Source organism: Magnolia sinica, chromosome 11 (assembly GCF_029962835.1).
Source record: "Magnolia sinica isolate HGM2019 chromosome 11, MsV1, whole genome shotgun sequence".
In the NCBI taxonomy this organism is placed as follows: Eukaryota; Viridiplantae; Streptophyta; class Magnoliopsida; order Magnoliales; family Magnoliaceae; genus Magnolia; species Magnolia sinica.
Genome location: NC_080583.1, coordinates 69,230,863 through 69,250,163, shown reverse-complemented (window position 1 = coordinate 69,250,163; position 19,301 = coordinate 69,230,863). Strand labels below are relative to the sequence as shown.

At 38.7% G+C, this 19,301-nt stretch overlaps 1 protein-coding gene and 1 long non-coding RNA gene across 2 annotated transcripts; both read left to right on the top strand.

Moving 5' to 3' along the window:
• The first annotated feature begins 4,350 nt into the window (after window positions 1–4,350).
• LOC131219299 (uncharacterized) lies at window positions 4,351–6,146 on the top strand. The gene is made up of 4 exons (XR_009158096.1): window positions 4,351–4,506; window positions 4,631–4,705; window positions 4,793–5,037; window positions 5,800–6,146. It is a non-coding gene; the product is annotated as an uncharacterized LOC131219299 (long non-coding RNA).
• Window positions 6,147–6,561: 415 nt separating this feature from the next.
• Window positions 6,562–8,290, top strand: LOC131219298 (uncharacterized). The gene is made up of 5 exons (XM_058214363.1): window positions 6,562–6,637; window positions 7,324–7,395; window positions 7,514–7,657; window positions 7,785–7,838; window positions 8,013–8,290. The coding sequence occupies exons 3-5, from the start codon at window positions 7,577–7,579 to the stop codon at window positions 8,247–8,249; spliced, it is 372 nt and encodes a 123-aa protein (XP_058070346.1). The 5' UTR covers window positions 6,562–6,637; window positions 7,324–7,395; window positions 7,514–7,576; the 3' UTR covers window positions 8,250–8,290.
• Window positions 8,291–19,301: the final 11,011 nt, after the last annotated feature.

Sequence of the window (19,301 nt, the reverse complement as noted above, 5' to 3'; positions counted from 1 at the left end):
GTCCAAGATTTGTTACAAATTTTTAGAATTTTATATTAGACCATTGACCAATCCTGGAGACTGCTCGACCAGTCGAGTAAGCAGTGCTCGACCGGTTGTGTAGGCTCGACTCAAAGTCCAGCAAAGTTTTTTGGTCCCACTCAACCAGTCGAGCAAGCCACCCGACCAGTCGAGTAACAACCTTATCTTATCACGCCAGAAATTTTGAAACTTGGTTGGTCCTTTGACTAGTCGAACCGACCCTTAGACCAGTCTAAAGAACAGTATTTTCACCTATAAATAGAGGACGAATCTAAGAGTTTTTCATTCATTCCAAGCGATATCAAACTATCACTTTGAGAGATAAGTTCCTACACTTCTTAAGCTATATTGTGTTCATTTTAAATTCTCTTAAATAGCTTTTTGCATTTGATTTTATGATCTCTATTTAACTCAATTTCATTAAAGAAGAGAATTGTGATTTTACCCTCTTTGAGATCAAAATCAAATCAAGCTAGCCCAGCCTGAATTAATCTAAAAATCATTTAAATCTAAAACCTTTCATTTGTGAGACTGAACATTGAACATCTTCATCTACGTCAGATTGGTTCTATCAGGGTTCTTCAGAAGGATAATTTTCCAGATAAGTACCATTTAATCCTTGTGTATCTTTTATGGTTTATGAGGTTGTGCCAGAAAATCTCATTTTTTGGTTTTGTCTGAGGTAATCCAGAAAATCTAAGAGTGTGGGGTTTTTGTAATTGTGTAAGCCCATTTAAAGATGCAATTGTGAAGGTTTTAAGTAGAACCTTAGAAAACCTTTTTCATAGTGAAAGCCAATATCCTGTGGGAGTGGATATTGGGAGTGGAGTAGTTGTGTGGCTGTTTTTCAAACAGTTGGTGTACACACAAACAAACCACTATAATTCCTGGAGTTGTGGTGAATGATTGAATTTGCTTATGTGTGTGAATGTTGTAATTTACTTTATACACTTGTGGTGAATGGTGTAATTTACTTTATGCACTTGTGGTGAATGTTGTAATACCTTAGTTTATTTCCTTTGCCTCTTTATTGGTTTGGGTTTTTGATACTTACAAACGTTCTAGTAAGGTTGTCCTGTCATAAGCTTTTGGTTTTTGGTGTTATGTTGTCCTTAGAACTAAGTTTGTATCAACCTCTCAAGACTAGTGCATTTGAGGTTGCTATTTACTTGTACTATTTTATTATTTGATTGTGCCATATATTTTTGTATTCCGCATTTATTTTTAATTTGGCACAGTCCTATTCCCATCCCCCAAGGACGTTTAGCTCAGCCTTTTCATGTTTAAATTTCATGGAAGATTGAGAACAATTCAACTAACTTGTCGCAAGCATGATGAAATCATTGGAAGCAATTAAATCACACCTCGAAAAAAGGAAAGAGGCTAGTTTACCCTAGCCTCAACTCAATCCAAAAATACAATGTGAGGAAAGTGATCCTAACTCACTTTTGGCAAACTATGGAATTGGAATAAAGAGTTGGATTGTGTTAATGAGAAAATGGTTCAATTTTCTGATGAGTCTATCTCGATGACAGTCTAAAGGAATGATCAAGAGATGTGAGTGTCTTTTTGATATAATGATACTGACACGCCTGATTTCAATGATGAGGAAGAGGTTAGTTCATTCGAGCCCCAACCTAATCTAGTAAAACAGTTTGAGATAAGTAATCTCATCCCACTTGTGAATTACATTGAATTGGATGATAATAAGTATTGGGATGAGATTCATGAGAACATAGCCCAAGATTCACTGGAATCAACTTCAATTATGATACAGGAAGGTGATCACGAGGCACGGAAAATTCTACTCTACCCATATGACATGTTTGATTTAAATGTGGAGGAAAAGTCTCTTCTAGGTGAATCACATGACTCTTTTAGGGCATGTTCGGTCCACTCCCCTAATTTAGATTATAATATGATTAGGGAGATGAACGAGTCGCGTGATATAACTTTGAAATTTGAAACCATCCAAGGGAAGCCTGAAATTGCGGTAATGACCACTTTAGTTAAAGTGGGAATGTGCCAATATGTCATAGAGAGGGGTGAATAGGACTTTTTAATATTTTATGATAATTTAAAATCCTATCAATCTTATCCTGAGAAAATATGCATGCATCAGGATTTCTTCAAAGTAACTCTAATAGCTTCCAAGCCGGATAGAGGATCCAATCATAAAACTATTTAAAAGATAAACAAGATGCAAATCATAGTTTATGATGGATGTGACTGTGTGTGAGGTGTGATCTCAGATAGTCAAATATGAAAACATTTAAGGAAATCACACAAGCAATCACTACAAGAAAATAGGCCTTTAGCCACAGTTTTTTAGCCTCAGTTGAAAAAATGGAGGCTAAATGTGTCTTTTAGCCTCGGTTGCTAAGGAACTGAGGCTGAAAGTTCATCTTTTGCCTCAGTTGCATAGGAACCGAGGCGAAAAGTCTACCTTTTAGCCTCAGTTGCATAGGAACCGAGGCGAAAAGTCTACCTTTTAGCCTCAGTTACATAGGAACCGAGGCGAAAAGTCTTCTTTTTAGCCTCAGTTGCAGAGGAATCGAGGCGAAAAGTCTACCTTTTAGCCTCAGTTGCATAGGAACCGAGGCGAAAGGTCTACTTTTTAGCCTCAGTTGCACAGGAACCGAGGCGAAAGGTCTACTTTTAGCCTCACTTGCAGAGAAACCGAGGCGAAAGGTCTACTTTTTAGCTTCAGTTGCATAGGAACCGAGGCGAAAGGTCTACTTTTTAGCCTCAGTTGCATAGGAACCGAGGGGAAAGGTCTACTTTTTAGCCTCAGTTGCATAGGAACCGAGGCGAAAGGTCTACATTTTAGCCTCAGTTGCATAGGAACCGAGGCGAAAGGTCTACATTTTAGCCTCAGTTGCATAGGAACCAAGGCGAAAGGTCTACTTTTTAGCCTCAGTTACATAGGAACCGAGGCAAAAGGTCTACATTTTAGCCTCAGTTGCATAGGAACCGAGGCGAAAGGTCTACTTTTTAGCCTCAGTTGCATAGGAACCGAGGCGAAAGGTCTACTTTTTAGCCTCAGTTACATAGGAACCGAGGCAAAATGTCTACATTTTAGCCTCAGTTGCATAGGAACCGAGGCAAAAGGTCTACTTTTTAGCCTCATTTGCATAGGAACTGAGGCGAAAGGTCTACTTTTTAACCTCAGTTGCATAGGAACCGAAGTGAAAGGTCTACATTCTAGCCTCCATTGCATAGGAACCGAGGCGAAAGGTCTACTTTTTAGCCTCAGTTGCATAAGAACCAAGGCGAAAGGTCTACTTTTTAACCTCAATTCCATACGAACCGAGGCGAAAGGTGTAATTTTTAGCCTTAGTTGCATAGGAACCGAGGCCAAAAGTTTACATTTTAACCTCAATTACATAGGAACCGAGGTGAAAGGCCTAATTTTTTATGAATGGGCCATGTTCCCTCTGGACATTGCTCAGTCTAATCAAATTGAAACCACCCATTTCATGATAAAATAATGAATGGGCCATGTTCCAAAAATCACAATGTTCTGGACCGTTCTAGCTCTTTTCTTGGTTCCAATTAAATTAGGCAAATTCAACATGTGTTCCACCTGAGATTTTTGTCTTCTTCATTTTTTGGATATCTAATTAAAATGATCTTGAAAAATGGATGGACGGTGTGGATTTAAGGAATATACATCACAGTGGGATCCACAGTCAGGATCCACCCACCTTGGTGGATCCCCGCCGTGCCTACATTGGCCTTGCTGGTGAATCTCATGTCGCGCCTCTCGCGGCGTAGTACAATTCTTCGTCGAGAAACACTTTAATACTCTGGCAGAGTGCAATGGATAATACGCAGGTACTTAGAAATCACAACGTGGCATATAATTAATTCAAAGTAAACCATCCAAATCAAGGATCCCTATTTAGATATATCATGAACAAAAAAAATAAGCTTTTTGGTAACCTGACCATAAGATTAGTGGACATTTAATGGACGGTTAAAAATGAAAATATCCAATAATCCTATTTTAACGAACAAGTTTCCATGAATCATAGTTTATGATTTCTCGGTGGGATCCACAATCCATTTGCTTTAGTTTGAGTTAATGTACGTGACCTGTACTGCATGTGTATCAAGTGCCATACTCTGCCAGAGTATCAAATAATTCCCCTCCATGAAAAAATTACCCTTGTAGAAGAAGTGGTGCAACCAACCATTTGGAAGGGTGTAAATATCAAATCCCAGAAACTCATATCCCTCCCTCTTTCTCACATAAACAAAGGATATTATTATATCAGGGCCTCCTCGGGCGTGCAGGCTCTGCAATCCTCTCTCTAGAAATTGCAGAGAGCGAAGGAAAGAAAGAAAGAGGATCAAAAACCCTTTGCATTTCATTGAAATTAGGGTTTCTTTTCCCTTTTCCTCAGATTTCTCTCCAATCTGCTTCAAATTCTTGAAGATTCACAGATCTCTGAAAATACTTCGATCGATCATGAGAATTTGGTAACGTTTTTCTTTGGAACGGTTCTGATCCTTTTTCTTTTGTGTGCATTTTTATTTATTTCTGGATTAGGACTAGATTCGAATCGAATCTCTTACATTTCTGTCTCCTGGATCGGATTCGCAGATGTGGCGGGTTTAAATCTCGAGGTTTTGGAGAGAAATTGTTGTTCTGCTCGATCTCTTATTTCTCACCTCCTTTGTGAGTATCGCGTCGCGATTTTGCTGTATCTGAGATTTTTCCGTCCTTTTCATTTCGAATATTTTTTAATTTTTAAAGTTTTTGCAGTGGTTACATTTGATTTTTAAAAATTGGCGCCGCAACGCCGGGCGCAGCAGCGCCGCATGGGTGGCCAAATGCATCAGAGCAATGCTGCAGCGGCGGCCGCTCTGTACGATGCGGGGCCTGTAAGTAGTGACACAGGTGATGCGGTCATGGCACAGTGGCTCCAGTCCGCTGGGTTACAGCATCTGGCTTCTCCATTGGCCTCGACTGGGATCGACCATCGCCTCCTTCCCAATCTCCTCATTCAAGTATAGCACTTCCCCTCATTTTCCTCTTCCTTTTCCCCCTTAGATTTATGGAATTATTGAAATTATTTGGTTTTTAATTTAATTTTCATTAATGGGTTGGTTATGGTTTTGTTGTCATACTGCATCATTTATGTGATCTGTCTCTTTTTATTTAATTATTTTCTGGAATTATTTGTGTGCTTGATGTTGATGTTGCTATCCTTACTGTTGCATTGCACATTCTTCTGCAATTTGGATTACTATGCTTGCAGATATTCACCTTTCATGATTATAGGACCGTTTGAGTGCACTACTGGTTTTACATGAACTTCAAAATAGGAATTTTGGCTCAATTAGGGATTTGGTAGTAGAATACTCGCTTTAATTGAATCAGAATGTTTATTGTTTGCTGCACATGTCAGAACGTTTTGTAACCAATGTGTATTGGCATGTACAGGTTGATACACTATGTGTACTTGGTATCAGTTTGAATTTCATATTTATTGTACCGTTTTGACAATGTGGATATGTGTGATATGGGATGGTATTGTAAGCCATGTTGCTATCCTTGTCGCTTCTAGTTGATAGCATCTGCTAGCATTTCTAGCATTGACACAGGTGTTCTACAATTTGAATGATGGGTGGGCATGCCTCTGCTCTACCTGTCATAGCTATAAACCCCTTTGAATGTGATGATGGTTCTAAATTAACCCAGAAACTGGAATATCATTTCTCCTTTTCTATTTTTATTTTATTTATCTTAAATTTGAACATAATTGCTAGGGTTATGGAGCACAATCTGCCGAGGAAAAGCAGAAGCTTTTTAAATTGCTGAGGAACCTGAATTTCAATGGTGAATCGTATTGCTACAGAAACCCCTGAAACTGAACCTGGGAGCGAGCAACTGTATCACTACTTGTCTTTTGGTTGGCTTTGTGGTGGAATTATAGAGGTAATCTCCTCTTCTTACTTTAGCATGCTCAAATTGTATGAAGATTTACCTTCGATTCTTTTACAATTTTATAACGTCAATTCTTCAAATTAGAAAGGATTTCTAATTAGGCCCAATTTTGGTTTGCAAACATGAAGGGAAATGGCATGTACACCCTTATATATATATATATATATATATATATATATATATATATATATATATACAGACATCCTTTCTTCCCGCTTTTGGTGTTGCAATAGTTCTGAAGTGTACTATTCTATTAACAGTGAAGAAAGTATTACTATGGGATCAAAAGGATTGTACATACCTGCTTCCATATGACAATGCTTATGGTTTCTTAGAAGAAAGTTGAAAAGCTCCTGAACTTCAGAAAATCACAATGGAAGTATTACTATGGGAGTATTTACAATGGTTAGGCTCCTGGTTTTATTTATTTTGTTTTTTTTTTTAAGGCTCCCATGTCATTGATTTGAGATATTCTAGTAATTTCTTTTCTTGGTGTCTTTTCCCATCCTCGGCTCTCAGTTTGGCTAGTTAGTTAATTCAAGTTACTTTTGTGTGTGTGTTTGTGTTTTTATGATTTCAAGAGGTTTTAAGAGGTCCTGGAAGAAGCAATCATTCACCCACTCAACATCGAAGGCGAGCTATGTGTTGGCATTCCTCCCGGTACAACTGAAACTCTTTATTTTCTCTCCGTTCATGTGCCCTTGATTTGTACCCATCATGCACCATCCATGCATACCTGTACAAGTATCATGTATGCATATAAGCACCATCCACTAATTGCATACATGTGTTCATAGCAAGGTTTTAGGACTCAGCTGAGTCTCGTGCAACCAAGGTTACAAGTATCATCCTAAATGGGTACGTATCGCTTGATATGTGCTGATATTGCCCATTAATTATACGGCTGTATCGGCCCAAAACAACCCGATCCAGGTTGCTATATTAGTGATGTACAATACGGTACCTGATACATGGTAAGACTTGATCCAGTTTTACATGATGCATCACCCTCAACACAGGGCAAGTTGCGACTTGACCTGAGACTGAACAATTCGGTCTATTATAGTGGGTGCTAGAGTCAACATTTAAAAGGGGACAACCAAATCCTGTTGGGGGAATGGTAACTGTGTTTTTAAACTTAACGCTGCTTTCCCAAAAGATTCTTTTTGATGCTGCTTCCTCCATTTACTTTTAAGTTTGTTTCACATGCCATGGTTCTTGTATGTAGAACTGTTCTAATTTGAAGTTTTAACTGCTCATGTAATTTTATTTTATTTTTGAATTTACTTTGAAAACATTACACATTCTCATGTAATATCTACACTGTATTAAATGATTCACCTTAGGAGACCATTTCAAAGGAAAGAGACTTGCTTGTTTGTTGCATTTACGGTCGCAAACACGGTGTCTGCATAAAGGTTTGGCTTGCTTAATCATTTGTTTTCTTCTTTAAAATTCTGTAGGTTTGACTCCAAAAATGAGAGGTAGACTTTATGTTGTTTGCTTTGCTTCACCCTACCTTCAACTGTCTTGCAGTGTAATCATGATGACTGTCAAACTGCATTTCATCCTACTTGTGCTAAATGTGTTGGCCTGCACATGGATGTGAAGACTGGTGGAGGCAAGTTTTTTCAGGACAAGGCTTATTGTGAAAAGCATAGCTTGGATCAGAAAAAGAAGGTCATATCAATTGCTTTTGAAGAATGAATATCTTATGATGCATTGTCTTTCATAGGATAAAAGTCTTATGTTACAATGCATAAGTTTATTTCTCCTACCTCATCTTGGTTTTTATCAATTTCTATAGGTAGAGAGTCTGCAACATGGACCTGATGAGGTCCGCTGCATTAAGCAAATCCGGGTCAGTGAGAATGTACTATAATCCACATCTTGTCTATTTTCTCATTCATTATCGGTCCTCCTTTTGGGTTTCCTTTCCAGCACTTCCAACTCTCAATTTTACTCTTTCCTTTCCCTACACGCATCCATCTGCATTTCATTTCATATTTGAGAGTTTTCATTTCATGTCTTGCAGCCAGTAGGCCTGAGCTACCTGTTGAGGTTGCAGGGCCTGCTACGCACAATTCGAATGGAGAATGTTGGTGGAGGCAATGATGATGTTGGCCTGGAAGCAGCAGAAGATGGACGGGCAGTGTTATCTCAAGGTCCGCCAAGCACGACGGCACCGGTGATGACAGGCGCGACCATGACTTTGTATTTTTTGTGGAACCTAATGCTGTGTAACAGTTTGATTGAGTTAAACTTTAAATAGACTGTTGTTAACTATTTTGTTGGTATTGTGGCTTTCATGATTGATTGTTTCATGAGTAGGTTAAATGAATGGATTAGTAGTTTAAATAAATATTTAAAAAAACAAAAAAATATTTTTAGCCTCAATTTGTAACTGAGGCTTGAATTTAGCTTCGGTTGTTGATAACCAAGGTTGAAATTCCCGTGGCTAAAGGCTTTAGCCTCGGTTGTTGAGAACCGAGGTTAAAAATAGATTTAGCTTCAGTTGGAGGCAATTGAGGCTAAAATTTGGATTTAGTCTCAGTTGAAAACAATGGAGGCTAAAATTTTGATTTAGCCTCATTTCGAGAAAATTGAAGCTAAAAAGATTTTTAGCCTCACTTGAAGAACCAAGGCTATAAAAATCATTTTAGCCTCGGTTGCTAAAACTGAGGCTAAAGCCTTTAGCCACCGGGGTTTCAACCCCGGTTTGGATAATTGAGGCAAAACTGAGGCTAAAGGCTTTAGCCTCAGTTTTTAACCTTTTTAGCCACAGTTTTGAATCGAGGCTAAAACCCCCTTTTCTTGTAGTGAATAGAAGAAAATAACAATCTCAAACACAGGTATTTTTATAATGGTTCAACTACTTGTCTACTCTACTTCCGGTGGACGCACTCAACCCTTGAGTGTACCAGATCTCACTAACGGAGGTTTCACAACAGGTTCACCTCAAACCAGAGGTTTCAAATCAGGTTCACCTCAAACCAGTACAACCTACACTACACTGACTCTAACGTGTCTACAAGACAGTTTATGCCCCACACTGGATCAAGGGTCAATACACAGTACCTAACTTTTAGGCCACACAAGCCAAGGATCCACACAAGGAATCTCACCAGTTTATACTCCCATGAGCAAGGGTCAACATAAAGCACCCGAGTTTTAGACCACACAAGCCAAGGACTTACACAAGGGCCTGAGAGTTTATGCTCTCCACAAAGCAAGAGTTAACACAAAGCACCTAAGTTTTAGACCACACAGGTCAAGGACCTACACAAGGACTTGAGATTTTATGCTCTCTATAGAGTAAGGGTCAACACAAAGCACCCCCATCTACGCTCCCGTTGGAGGCCTCCTATGAGGACTTGAAAGGGGTGAGAAATACCTTGGACCCAATCCTGCACAAGGAATGATCACAAGGGTTCTCTGGACTTTGATGACTTACAAATAAGTAGATGAGCCCCATTCAGCACGTTAATGAAGATCTCCTCCTTTGATGATGAAGAATCATCAGCCCTCTTGAACCGAAACTTAGAAAATGTACCAATATAAGGCGACGGGTTGGATCAAGGTTATGATGGAATCCTACTCTATTAAATGTTTTCCTATAAGGGAGATAAAGAGATTCCAATCATCTATGCATTTAAGGCATCCCAGCTTAATGATTTTCTATTAAGGTGGTAGTTGAAGTATCCTTGAATGTGGAAGTTCATTCCCCAATCCACTCTATTGAATGTCATTGTTGAGGGTGGATTGGAGGATGGACTTCCATGAGAGAAAAGGCTTAGGGTATATGATCTAGGGTTAAACACACAAAAGCACTCTCTATTTTCTCTACCAATAACCAAGGGCAAGCTCTCATTAAATAGGCAAAAGGTTTCAACGGATATAAAATGGTCACATTTTTTATAGAGTTCGATATTATCGAGTAGGGTCGATATCATCGAGACTATACTACGATAGCATCGATTGGCCACTCGATGACACGAACTCAACTGTCAAACGCTTTTAAAACTTTTTGTCAATAGGTCGAGGAAATCGAACATGCGTCGATGTCATCAGATTTCGAACTTCGATTTCATCGACGCAAGGTTCGATTCTTCGACATTTGAAATTGTGAGAGCACTTGCCTTTAAAAACATATCAGGTAAGATATGATCGAGCATCACTCGATATCATTAGAATTCGAATGTCGATGATATCAATGACAATGTCGATTTATCGATAATTTCATTGAATTTTCCTATCAGCTTGCTCGACAGATTATGTCCTATTTCGATGACATCGAGCACGCCTCGATATGATCGATATTTGAATATCGATTTTATTGAGTGACCCTCGATCCAAGAAGGATTAACCTGAAGACTTGCTGGACAAATTTGTGACCCAATCTGAGATCAATGAAGGTCTTCCGATATCATTGAGATTTGAATTTTGAGGATATCGAGGATTACATGATTTTCCTGTAGCAGTACTTTAGACACAATAAACTAGATGTCGATTTTATTGAGTCGGCTTGATGGACTCGAGATTCAAATTTTGATGATATCGATGAGTTCATTGATTCATCGATAATTTGTCCAGATATCTTTGTGGTTGCTAGACATCTTAGGTCCTCATTTCGATAAGATCGAGTGAGCTTCGAGGACATCAACAACAGGGTTCGATTTCATTGAACCACGTGTTGATAAATCAACAAAGGTAGAAAACTTAAAGATTTTCCTGAGTCTGAAAAAGTTTTCTAACCAAAAATCCTGGATGTTCTATTCAATTTTAAGGGTTTTATATACCTGGTGTTTTGGGACATGGGATATGAGGCTAAGATTTACTTATGGCGAGTTCGAACACACATCCAGTTGAGGCAGATGCTTGATCAATCTTCCTATAGGGGCTCATTTGTCTAGTTGAATCAACACTCACGCTAATTGATAAACTAGGGCACTTTCAATCCTCCCTTTGTCAATTACGTGACAAAACACCTTACAACAACTTCTAGACAAACACCCTAAATTGTGTGTACATGAACCTTACATAATTTTACAAAGCTATCTAGTTCATACACATCAGTAGTAGCTGCTCCCCCTAACACCGATCTCCCCCTGTCTTCTTACAACTGCTCCCCCTAACACCTGCACCACCATCCACAAACAGATACACACAATTTTCCTTCAGGGTGTGGATTTGTTCTCCCCCTTTTTGCCAATCATTGGCAAAGGATAGTATAACAATGGATATTGACTGAAGTTCAAGCAATTTAGAGAACCAAGACCTAAATAAAATGCATAAGAGGTAAGACAGATAATGACAGGTATGCATATTAAGTCAAGGGAGAGTATGAATATAAGGATCAAACATCATAAACCAATCAAGAAATATGCAGGAGGAGGCATTCTCAGTTAATATCATCATTTAAGGCAGACCAGTAATTATACCAAATAATTAGGGCAGTGAATATGAATTAGAATCAGCCATGAAACAAAATATCCAAAATATGTACTGCCCAAGGTTGGCATTTTTGTAACAACCATCCTAAAATAACAACACAAGTATCTAGCCCATCCATGGGCATAAAAGAAAGTATGTTCCTCACTCAGAGGATATCCCAACTAAAACCAAGAAAAAAAAAAAACTTATTAGACTTTACAAGTTAATAATCTATCACATACACTCGTACGATAGTAGGGCATTCAAAAATATACCCATGCCCATACGCGGAGATGAGAATAAGGTGTATGTGATAGCTCCCAGATCACAGCTCTATGGTGGAGGGGCGAAGGAAGACGGTGTTGTATCGTCGTGTCGGCAGGTGATCAAATCCACCAATTGTTGTATTGACTGCTGCACCCCGTGCACCAAACGCTTCAAGACAGTGAACCTGGCATTCATTGACTCCTTCAGCTGAGTGACTTCTTGCAATGTCGCTCCAATCCGATCCTGATGTAGCTTGAACCTTTTTGCATGCCTGGGGTCAGACGAAGATGGAGCTTGTCTACTCCACTTCCGGCGGATGCACTCAGCCCTTGAGTGTACCGGATCTCACTAACAGAGGTTTCACAATAGGTTCACCTCAAACCGGAGGTCTAAAATCAGGTTCACCTCAAACCAATACAACCTGCACTAGGCTGACTCTAACGTGTCTACATGACACAGTTTATGCCCCACACAGGAGCAAGGGCCAACACACAGTACCCAACTTTTAGGCCACACAGGCCAAGGATCCACACAAGGAACCTCACCAGTTTATGCTCCCATGAGCAAGGGTCAACACAAAGCACCCGAGTTTTAGACCACACAGGTTAAGGACCTGAGAGTTTATGCTCTCCAAAGAGCAAGGGTCAACACAAAGTACCCAAGTTTTAGACCACACAGGTCAAGGACCTGAGAGTTTACAGTCTCCACAGAGCAAGGGTCAACACAAAGCACCCCCACATACACTCCCGTCGGAGGCCTCCTATGAGGACTTGAAAGGGGTAAGAAACACCTTAGACCCAATCCTACGCAAGCAATGATCACAAGGGTCTTCTGAACTCTAATGACTTACAAATAAGTAGATGAGCCCCATTCAGCACGTTGATAAAAATCTCCTCCTTTAATGATGAAGAATCTTTAGCTCCCTTGAACTGTAACTTAGAAGATATACCAATATAAGGTGATGGATTGGGTCAAGGTTATGATGGAATCATACTCTATTAAATGTTTTCCTATAAGAGAGATAGAGCGATTCCAATCGTCTATGCATTCAAGGCATCCCAGCTTAATGATTTTCCATTAAGGTGGTAGCCGCAGGATCCTTGAATGTGGAAGTTCATTCCTCAATCCACTCTATTAAATGTCAATGACGAGGGTGGATTGGAGGATGAACTTCCATGAGAGAAAAAGCTTAGGGTATATGATTTAGGGTTAAACACACAAAAGCACTCTCTATTTTCTCTACCAACAACCAAGGGCAAGCTCTCATTAAATAGACAAAAGGTTTCAACAAATATAAAACTGTCACATTTTTTACAGAGTTCAATATCATCGAGCATATACTCCCGATAGCATCAACTAGCCGCTCGATGACACGAACTCAACTATCAAACACTTTTGAAACTTTTTACCAACTGGTCGAGGAAATCGAACATGTGTCGATATCATCGAATTTCGAACTCCGATTTCATTGACGCGAGGTTCGATTCCTTGACATTTGAAAATGTGAGAGCACATGCCTTTAAAAACATATCAGGTAAGATATGATCGAGCATCACTCAATATCATCGGAATTTGAATGTCGATGATATCGATGACAGTGTCAATTCATCGATAATTCCATTGAATTTTCCTATCAGCTTGCTAGACAGTTTATATCCTATTTCGATGACATCGAGCATGCCTCGATATGATCAATATTTGAATATCAATTTTATCGAGTGACCCTCGATCTAAGAAGGATTAACCTGAAGAGTTGCTGCATAAATTTATGACCCAAACTGATATCATCGAAGGTCTTCCGATATCATCAAAATTTGAATTTCGAGGATATCGAGGAGCCCTTCAATATATCAAGGATTACATGATTTGCCTTTAGTAGTACTTTAGACACAACAGACTAGATGTCGATTTTATCGAGTTGGCTCGACGGACTCGAGATTCAAATTTTGATGATATCGATGAGTCCATCAATTCATCGATAATTCAGTCCAGATATCTTTGTGGTTGCTGGATATCTTAAGTCCTCATTTCAATAAGATCGAGTGAGCTTCAAGGACATCGACAATAGGGTTCGATTTCATTGAACCATGTATCGATAAATCGACAAAGGTAGAAAACTTAAGATTTTCCTGAGTCTGAAAAAGTTTTCTAACCAAAAACCCTGGATGTTCTATTCAATTTTAAGGGTTTTATATACCTGGTGTTTTGGGACATGGGATGTGAGGCTAAGATTTACCTGTGGCGAGTTCGAGCACACATCCAGTTGAGGCAGATGGTTGATCAATCTTCCTATAGGGGCTCCTTTGTCTTGCTGACTCAACACTCACGCTAATTGACAAACCAGGCACTTTCAATCTCCCCCTTTGTCAATTACGTGAGAAAACACCAAAACACCTTAGAACAACTTCTAGACAAACACCCTCAATTGTGTGTACATGAACCTTACATAATTTTACAAATCTATCTAGTTCATACACATCAGTAGTAGCTACTTCCCCTAACACCGATCTCCTCCTGTCTTCTTGCAGTTGCTCCCCCTAACACCTAATAATTACAAACTATAACTTAAGCTACTAAGTGGGAAATTTTAAAATGGTAATACCAGCTACTAATTTATTTAAAATACAAACTATAACTTAAGCTAATGGGAAAATGGAAAGCTCAAGGAGAAGAATCATCACCTCATAGTTCGCATCGCCTACCAGCATCGCTAAGGAATGCGCGTTCCCTTAAAATCGAATCCTACCATAAATCAAGAACTTGTACAATTAAATCTAAGTTATATACACTACCTAGGGTTTAAGATCATAACATAGGGTTTGATTTATTCATCTTAGAGTTTTTAGTGTAAGATCAGGACTTCCATCCTAGGGTTTAGTCCTGAAACTTAGGTTCTATATTGTTATTAATATTATTATTATTGTACAACGGATCGAATAGTATTCGCAATAGGAGTATTGATCCATCCATATTCATATTTGAATGTACCGATATCATCTAACATCTTTATACTGACTAATAATTTCTTAGAAAATACAAGTGATAGTAATAAAATATTTACTAATGATAATACAACGAGGACTAATACTAATAATTATATTAACAAGTATTATACTGATCCCATGATAACTATTTTCTAATGCTAATAGCATAACTATCAATAGTGAATCTACTCGTGATGCTAGATACTATGATGTATCATTAAATAAATTACAACTATCTGATAATTAGAATTTTATTTATAATAACTAGGTTATATAGTGGACTTTGGCCCATATTTAACTTACGGTTAGGATTTTAAGAAATATGAGTTTACCAACTATAACATTTGACCAAGTAATCAAATCTAAATCGTGATACAAGAGGATAGAGACTTTGTACCTAGGCAGGAGAAGTGCGGCCCAACTCAACTTCCAGCGAGTTAACTCGGCCCATCTGAACTCGGTCCTTTCTCCCTCTAGTTTCTTCTTCCTTCTTCTCTCTTCGTCCTTCTTCTCTCCCTCTCACTATCCTGCCCTTGGACGAACAGCAATCAGCGGTCCCAATGATGGTTGGGCGCTGATCAACTCAGAACCCAACTAACTCAGATCGCCTGGCTCGGTTCGGGCCTGCACATCTTCAAAGCTAAACTTCCAGCTTCGTCTGCCATTCTCATAGGGCTAGACCTGGCTGGTGCTGACCGGAACTCGCCTGAGATGCCCCAAGTGTTGACGAACTCAGCCCGACTCACATGGTAGCCCGATGACCCGACTACAATGAGGCAGCACCTCCTACTTCTTCTCTACTCTTCTTCCTCTCTCAATCTCACTTCTTTCTTCTCTCATTTTCTCTTTTTGCTTCTCTGCCTCTCTTTCACTTTCTCCCAGCTTCTCTCACCTGGCTGGGAACGTCCAGCCATGGACGTCCGGCGCAGACAGACTCGGTCCGGTTCCATGTGGCGCAACAGCCGCGCCACCATCATCTTCTTTCCCTTTTTCTTCCTTCTTACTCCTCTCTCTCTCTCTCTCTCTCTCTTTATTCCTTCTGCTTGGGAGCTCAATAGGGTCAGAACGGACCCAGATTCGCATAGTTGAAGTGAGGCGTGGCTTGACAACAATGAAGAAGAGGGTCGGCCTCCAATGGTGGATCGAAGTCCGGCGGTTATTCCTTCGAGCTGACAGTTATAGAAGGTGCATTTAGGGTCAGAGGAGCTTGGAGACATGGATTTTTGAAGTTTGGTGGAGGATAGGCTGGTGGGTTCAAATGGAGAAGGGAAACGGCCGGTTCTCTCTCCTTCTCTTTCTTTTAAGAAAAAAGACCTAGATTGTAGGCCAAGATTGTTTTGAGATGGTCGTTCAGGATTGGCGGATTCGACCTCACGCGGATCGCCAACGTGGAGTGGAAGCAGTTTCCATTTTCAGAAAGTGTGTGTTTGTAGGACTGTTTTGCGTTGGTTCATGTATGCCCACACGTGCCGAAAAACCGGATACAACAGTGGATTTTTAATTGAGCCCACCCCCTGAGTCATATGGACGGTTTGGATCATCCATACGGTTAGCTTAGGTCGGCCACTTACCACCGAAACGGACGTCCATCCGTCCTCTGTTAAAAGCCAGAGCGAGAGAGAGGAATTTCTCTTTTTAGAGAAATTTCGGGTCAAACTTGTTTGACCACTACTGCTGGCCCAGTGCACCGCTGGTGCTCCTGTCCTTTATACGCACTCACTTAACGTGTGGTCCACCGTGGTAATTTTGGTGGATCTATCCCGTTCATCTAGCCATATGGGTCCTATTAGGACATCCAACCCAAGATGGGACAGATCCAAGGCTTAGGTGGGCCATACTCTTAGATTTCAAATCCTAATGGTGGATTCTCGTCGATATAATGGTCGGGTCATCCCGAAATCGAGCGTCAACAGTTAAAAGGGTTCAAGGGTCCATTTAAGGCTTTCATCATGTATTATTAACCAATACTAATATTAATATGGATTTACTTGTAATTAAAATAATTAAAAACTCTTACATATATATAAATATAATTTCTAATATTAACATGCTACTATATACATGCTATTAATCACATATTTATTAATATATAATTCCTAATATACAGTATCATATTACACATATGTATGGATTGAAAATTGTACAATATCTCTTTTAAAATCACATTATTAAATAATATATCATCTTATTAAAATATCTAATAATTTTTGTATACATGTTTAATACTACGTTAACATTTATAATTCAATTATATATTGTAAAATTATTATCCACTATGTTTAGTTAATATAATATTATTTTCATAATATTTTATATACCTTAAATATATACGTATCACTCTATTAAAATACATTTTCATACATTTTTATATGTTAAATAGATTATCGAAATACATCTGTAATTTTATTTTTTTTATCTATGTTTGCGTAACGTTTATAATATAATAATGAAAGAGCATATACTTACTAAATATTATTAGAGCACCAACGGATAGATGGGTTCACATACGGATGGGGACTGTTTTAACGATCAGATTTAAACTAGGATGAACGTGAACGTTTACTTAATCCTGGCTTGTATTTATACTAAGTTTGGTTATACAGTAACACCCGAGTACTGAAAAGTACGGGGTGTTACAATTTACCCCCCTTAAAGAAAATCTCGCCCTCGAGATTTGGTACCAAGGTGTACCCTATTTCGGGTATGCTTAGGTATGAAAATTCCAATGCTATATCCCAATCTACCACAACCCTTACCTCTCCATCCTAGCCAATCACTAATGCGTTCAAGTTCCATTAAATGTTAGAATCATTTCAGTATTAACTAGAACCAGGAAATCTTACTAGTGCTTGTCAACATCAGGGTTTCTCATAGCACTTACTAAGATTTCAAGTTCATCTGGGTGCGAATACTAATATTCTAGCTTTGCTTTTATTTTCCTTTACCTTTAATGATAATTCCCAATATCTAAAGTACATTACAATTTTCTAGTTTTCAATGTTCGAGCTGTCACGGATAGATGGTTGTAGTGGGTTTGAGCCCGATACATCGATCATCTGCCTGCAGAACAGAGGATTTTGGTATCAATTTGTAATCCTGTTGAATTTCGATCATTTGCTTGATTAGAGCAATGAGACCGTTGAAATTTACTAGGACCTAGAACTTGAGCCAAACCATGTGAACTTCGTTCAAGTATGGTTCCATCATCTCGTAATCCCGATTATTCTAGACTCATGGGGAATATCATGTAATCTTATAAGTCTACGTGGCCCATTACGTTTTTGCTATGCACTCTGATCCCTTAAGCGCAATGCAAGAACTTTCAAAACCAGGATCCATACATGAAGCCTAAGTTCAAACTTTTGCTAAATCTATCTGGGGTTTCAAATCAAATTCCAATATACTTAGTCTAGAGTTGGAAATTCACCTAAACTTCTATGATTCCACTTCTAATAAATTTTACGTGGTGGAATTGAGGGAAATGTTTTCTCTAAGCAAGGAAACGTACTAGGGAATCCAAGCTACAATTTCTAGTGTGATTCATAAGTTTAGGGAGCACCTGTGTCCCATCAAAATATACAATATGGTGGTTAAGGAATTCTTACCATTCCAAGTTAGTTTCATTCGTCAAATCTTATAACGATATTACTTCCCACGTTAAGAAAGTTTTGAAAAAGTTCAAATTCTAAGTTTCCTAAGGATTGCGTATTGAGAGTCAAGTTCGAGGAATATTCATAATAATTCCCATTTGCGTCACAGTGGGCACTTGTTTCCAACAATACCCAAGCTTAGTTTCTAAGTTCAGACAACCATCTTGATAGTTTACAAAAGGACTAAAGTTTCCATTTCTAAGTTCAATTGACTATACCTAAAATGTCTAAAGGGGCCTAATTTTGATCCTAAGTTATTTGGTCATCCAAACAATTTCTAGGTTTATACATTTGTCCACTGAGAGTCAGGTTCAAGGAATGTTCTAATTGATCCTGTCCAATCATAGTACGCATTTGCTCTCTCACAATTCCTAAGTTTTGTTTCTAAGTTTAAACAACAGTTTTGGTGGTTTTCATGGGACTTAAAATGTTGGATACCTATATTTCCAACTTTCGTAAATTTTAAGGGAAATGCACTTAATTTCAAATGACTATCCTAATGATTTCTAAGGAATTTCTACATAAGTTTAAGGTACAAGGGCCTACCTTAAAACTTCCAAGGCGATCTAAAATCATAAATTTCTATGTTTTCAACTTTTTCTTATTCTAAGGGAATTTCACTAAGTTCAAATGACGAACCTGAAAATTTCAAAGGATCCTAAGTTCATTTCTAAGTTCTTTGGTCACTCAAACAAGTTTCTAGGGGGCTTAAAATTTTGAGTTCTTATATTCTCAATTTCTCCTAGCTACAGGGAAACTTCACATAAGTTTAAATGGTTATCTTAATCATTTCTAAGGGACCTAAGTTTGGGCTTTCTACATTCTCAAAATTTCCCTAAGTCTAGGAGAGGTCCACCTAAGTTCAAATTTCTAATTTCAAACATCCCAACTTGAGACATTAAAGTTCGTATAAGATCATTTCCCAAGGCCAAGTTTGTCCAAACTATGCTCTGATACCAACTGTAACGCCCCAAATTTTCAAGACCCGAG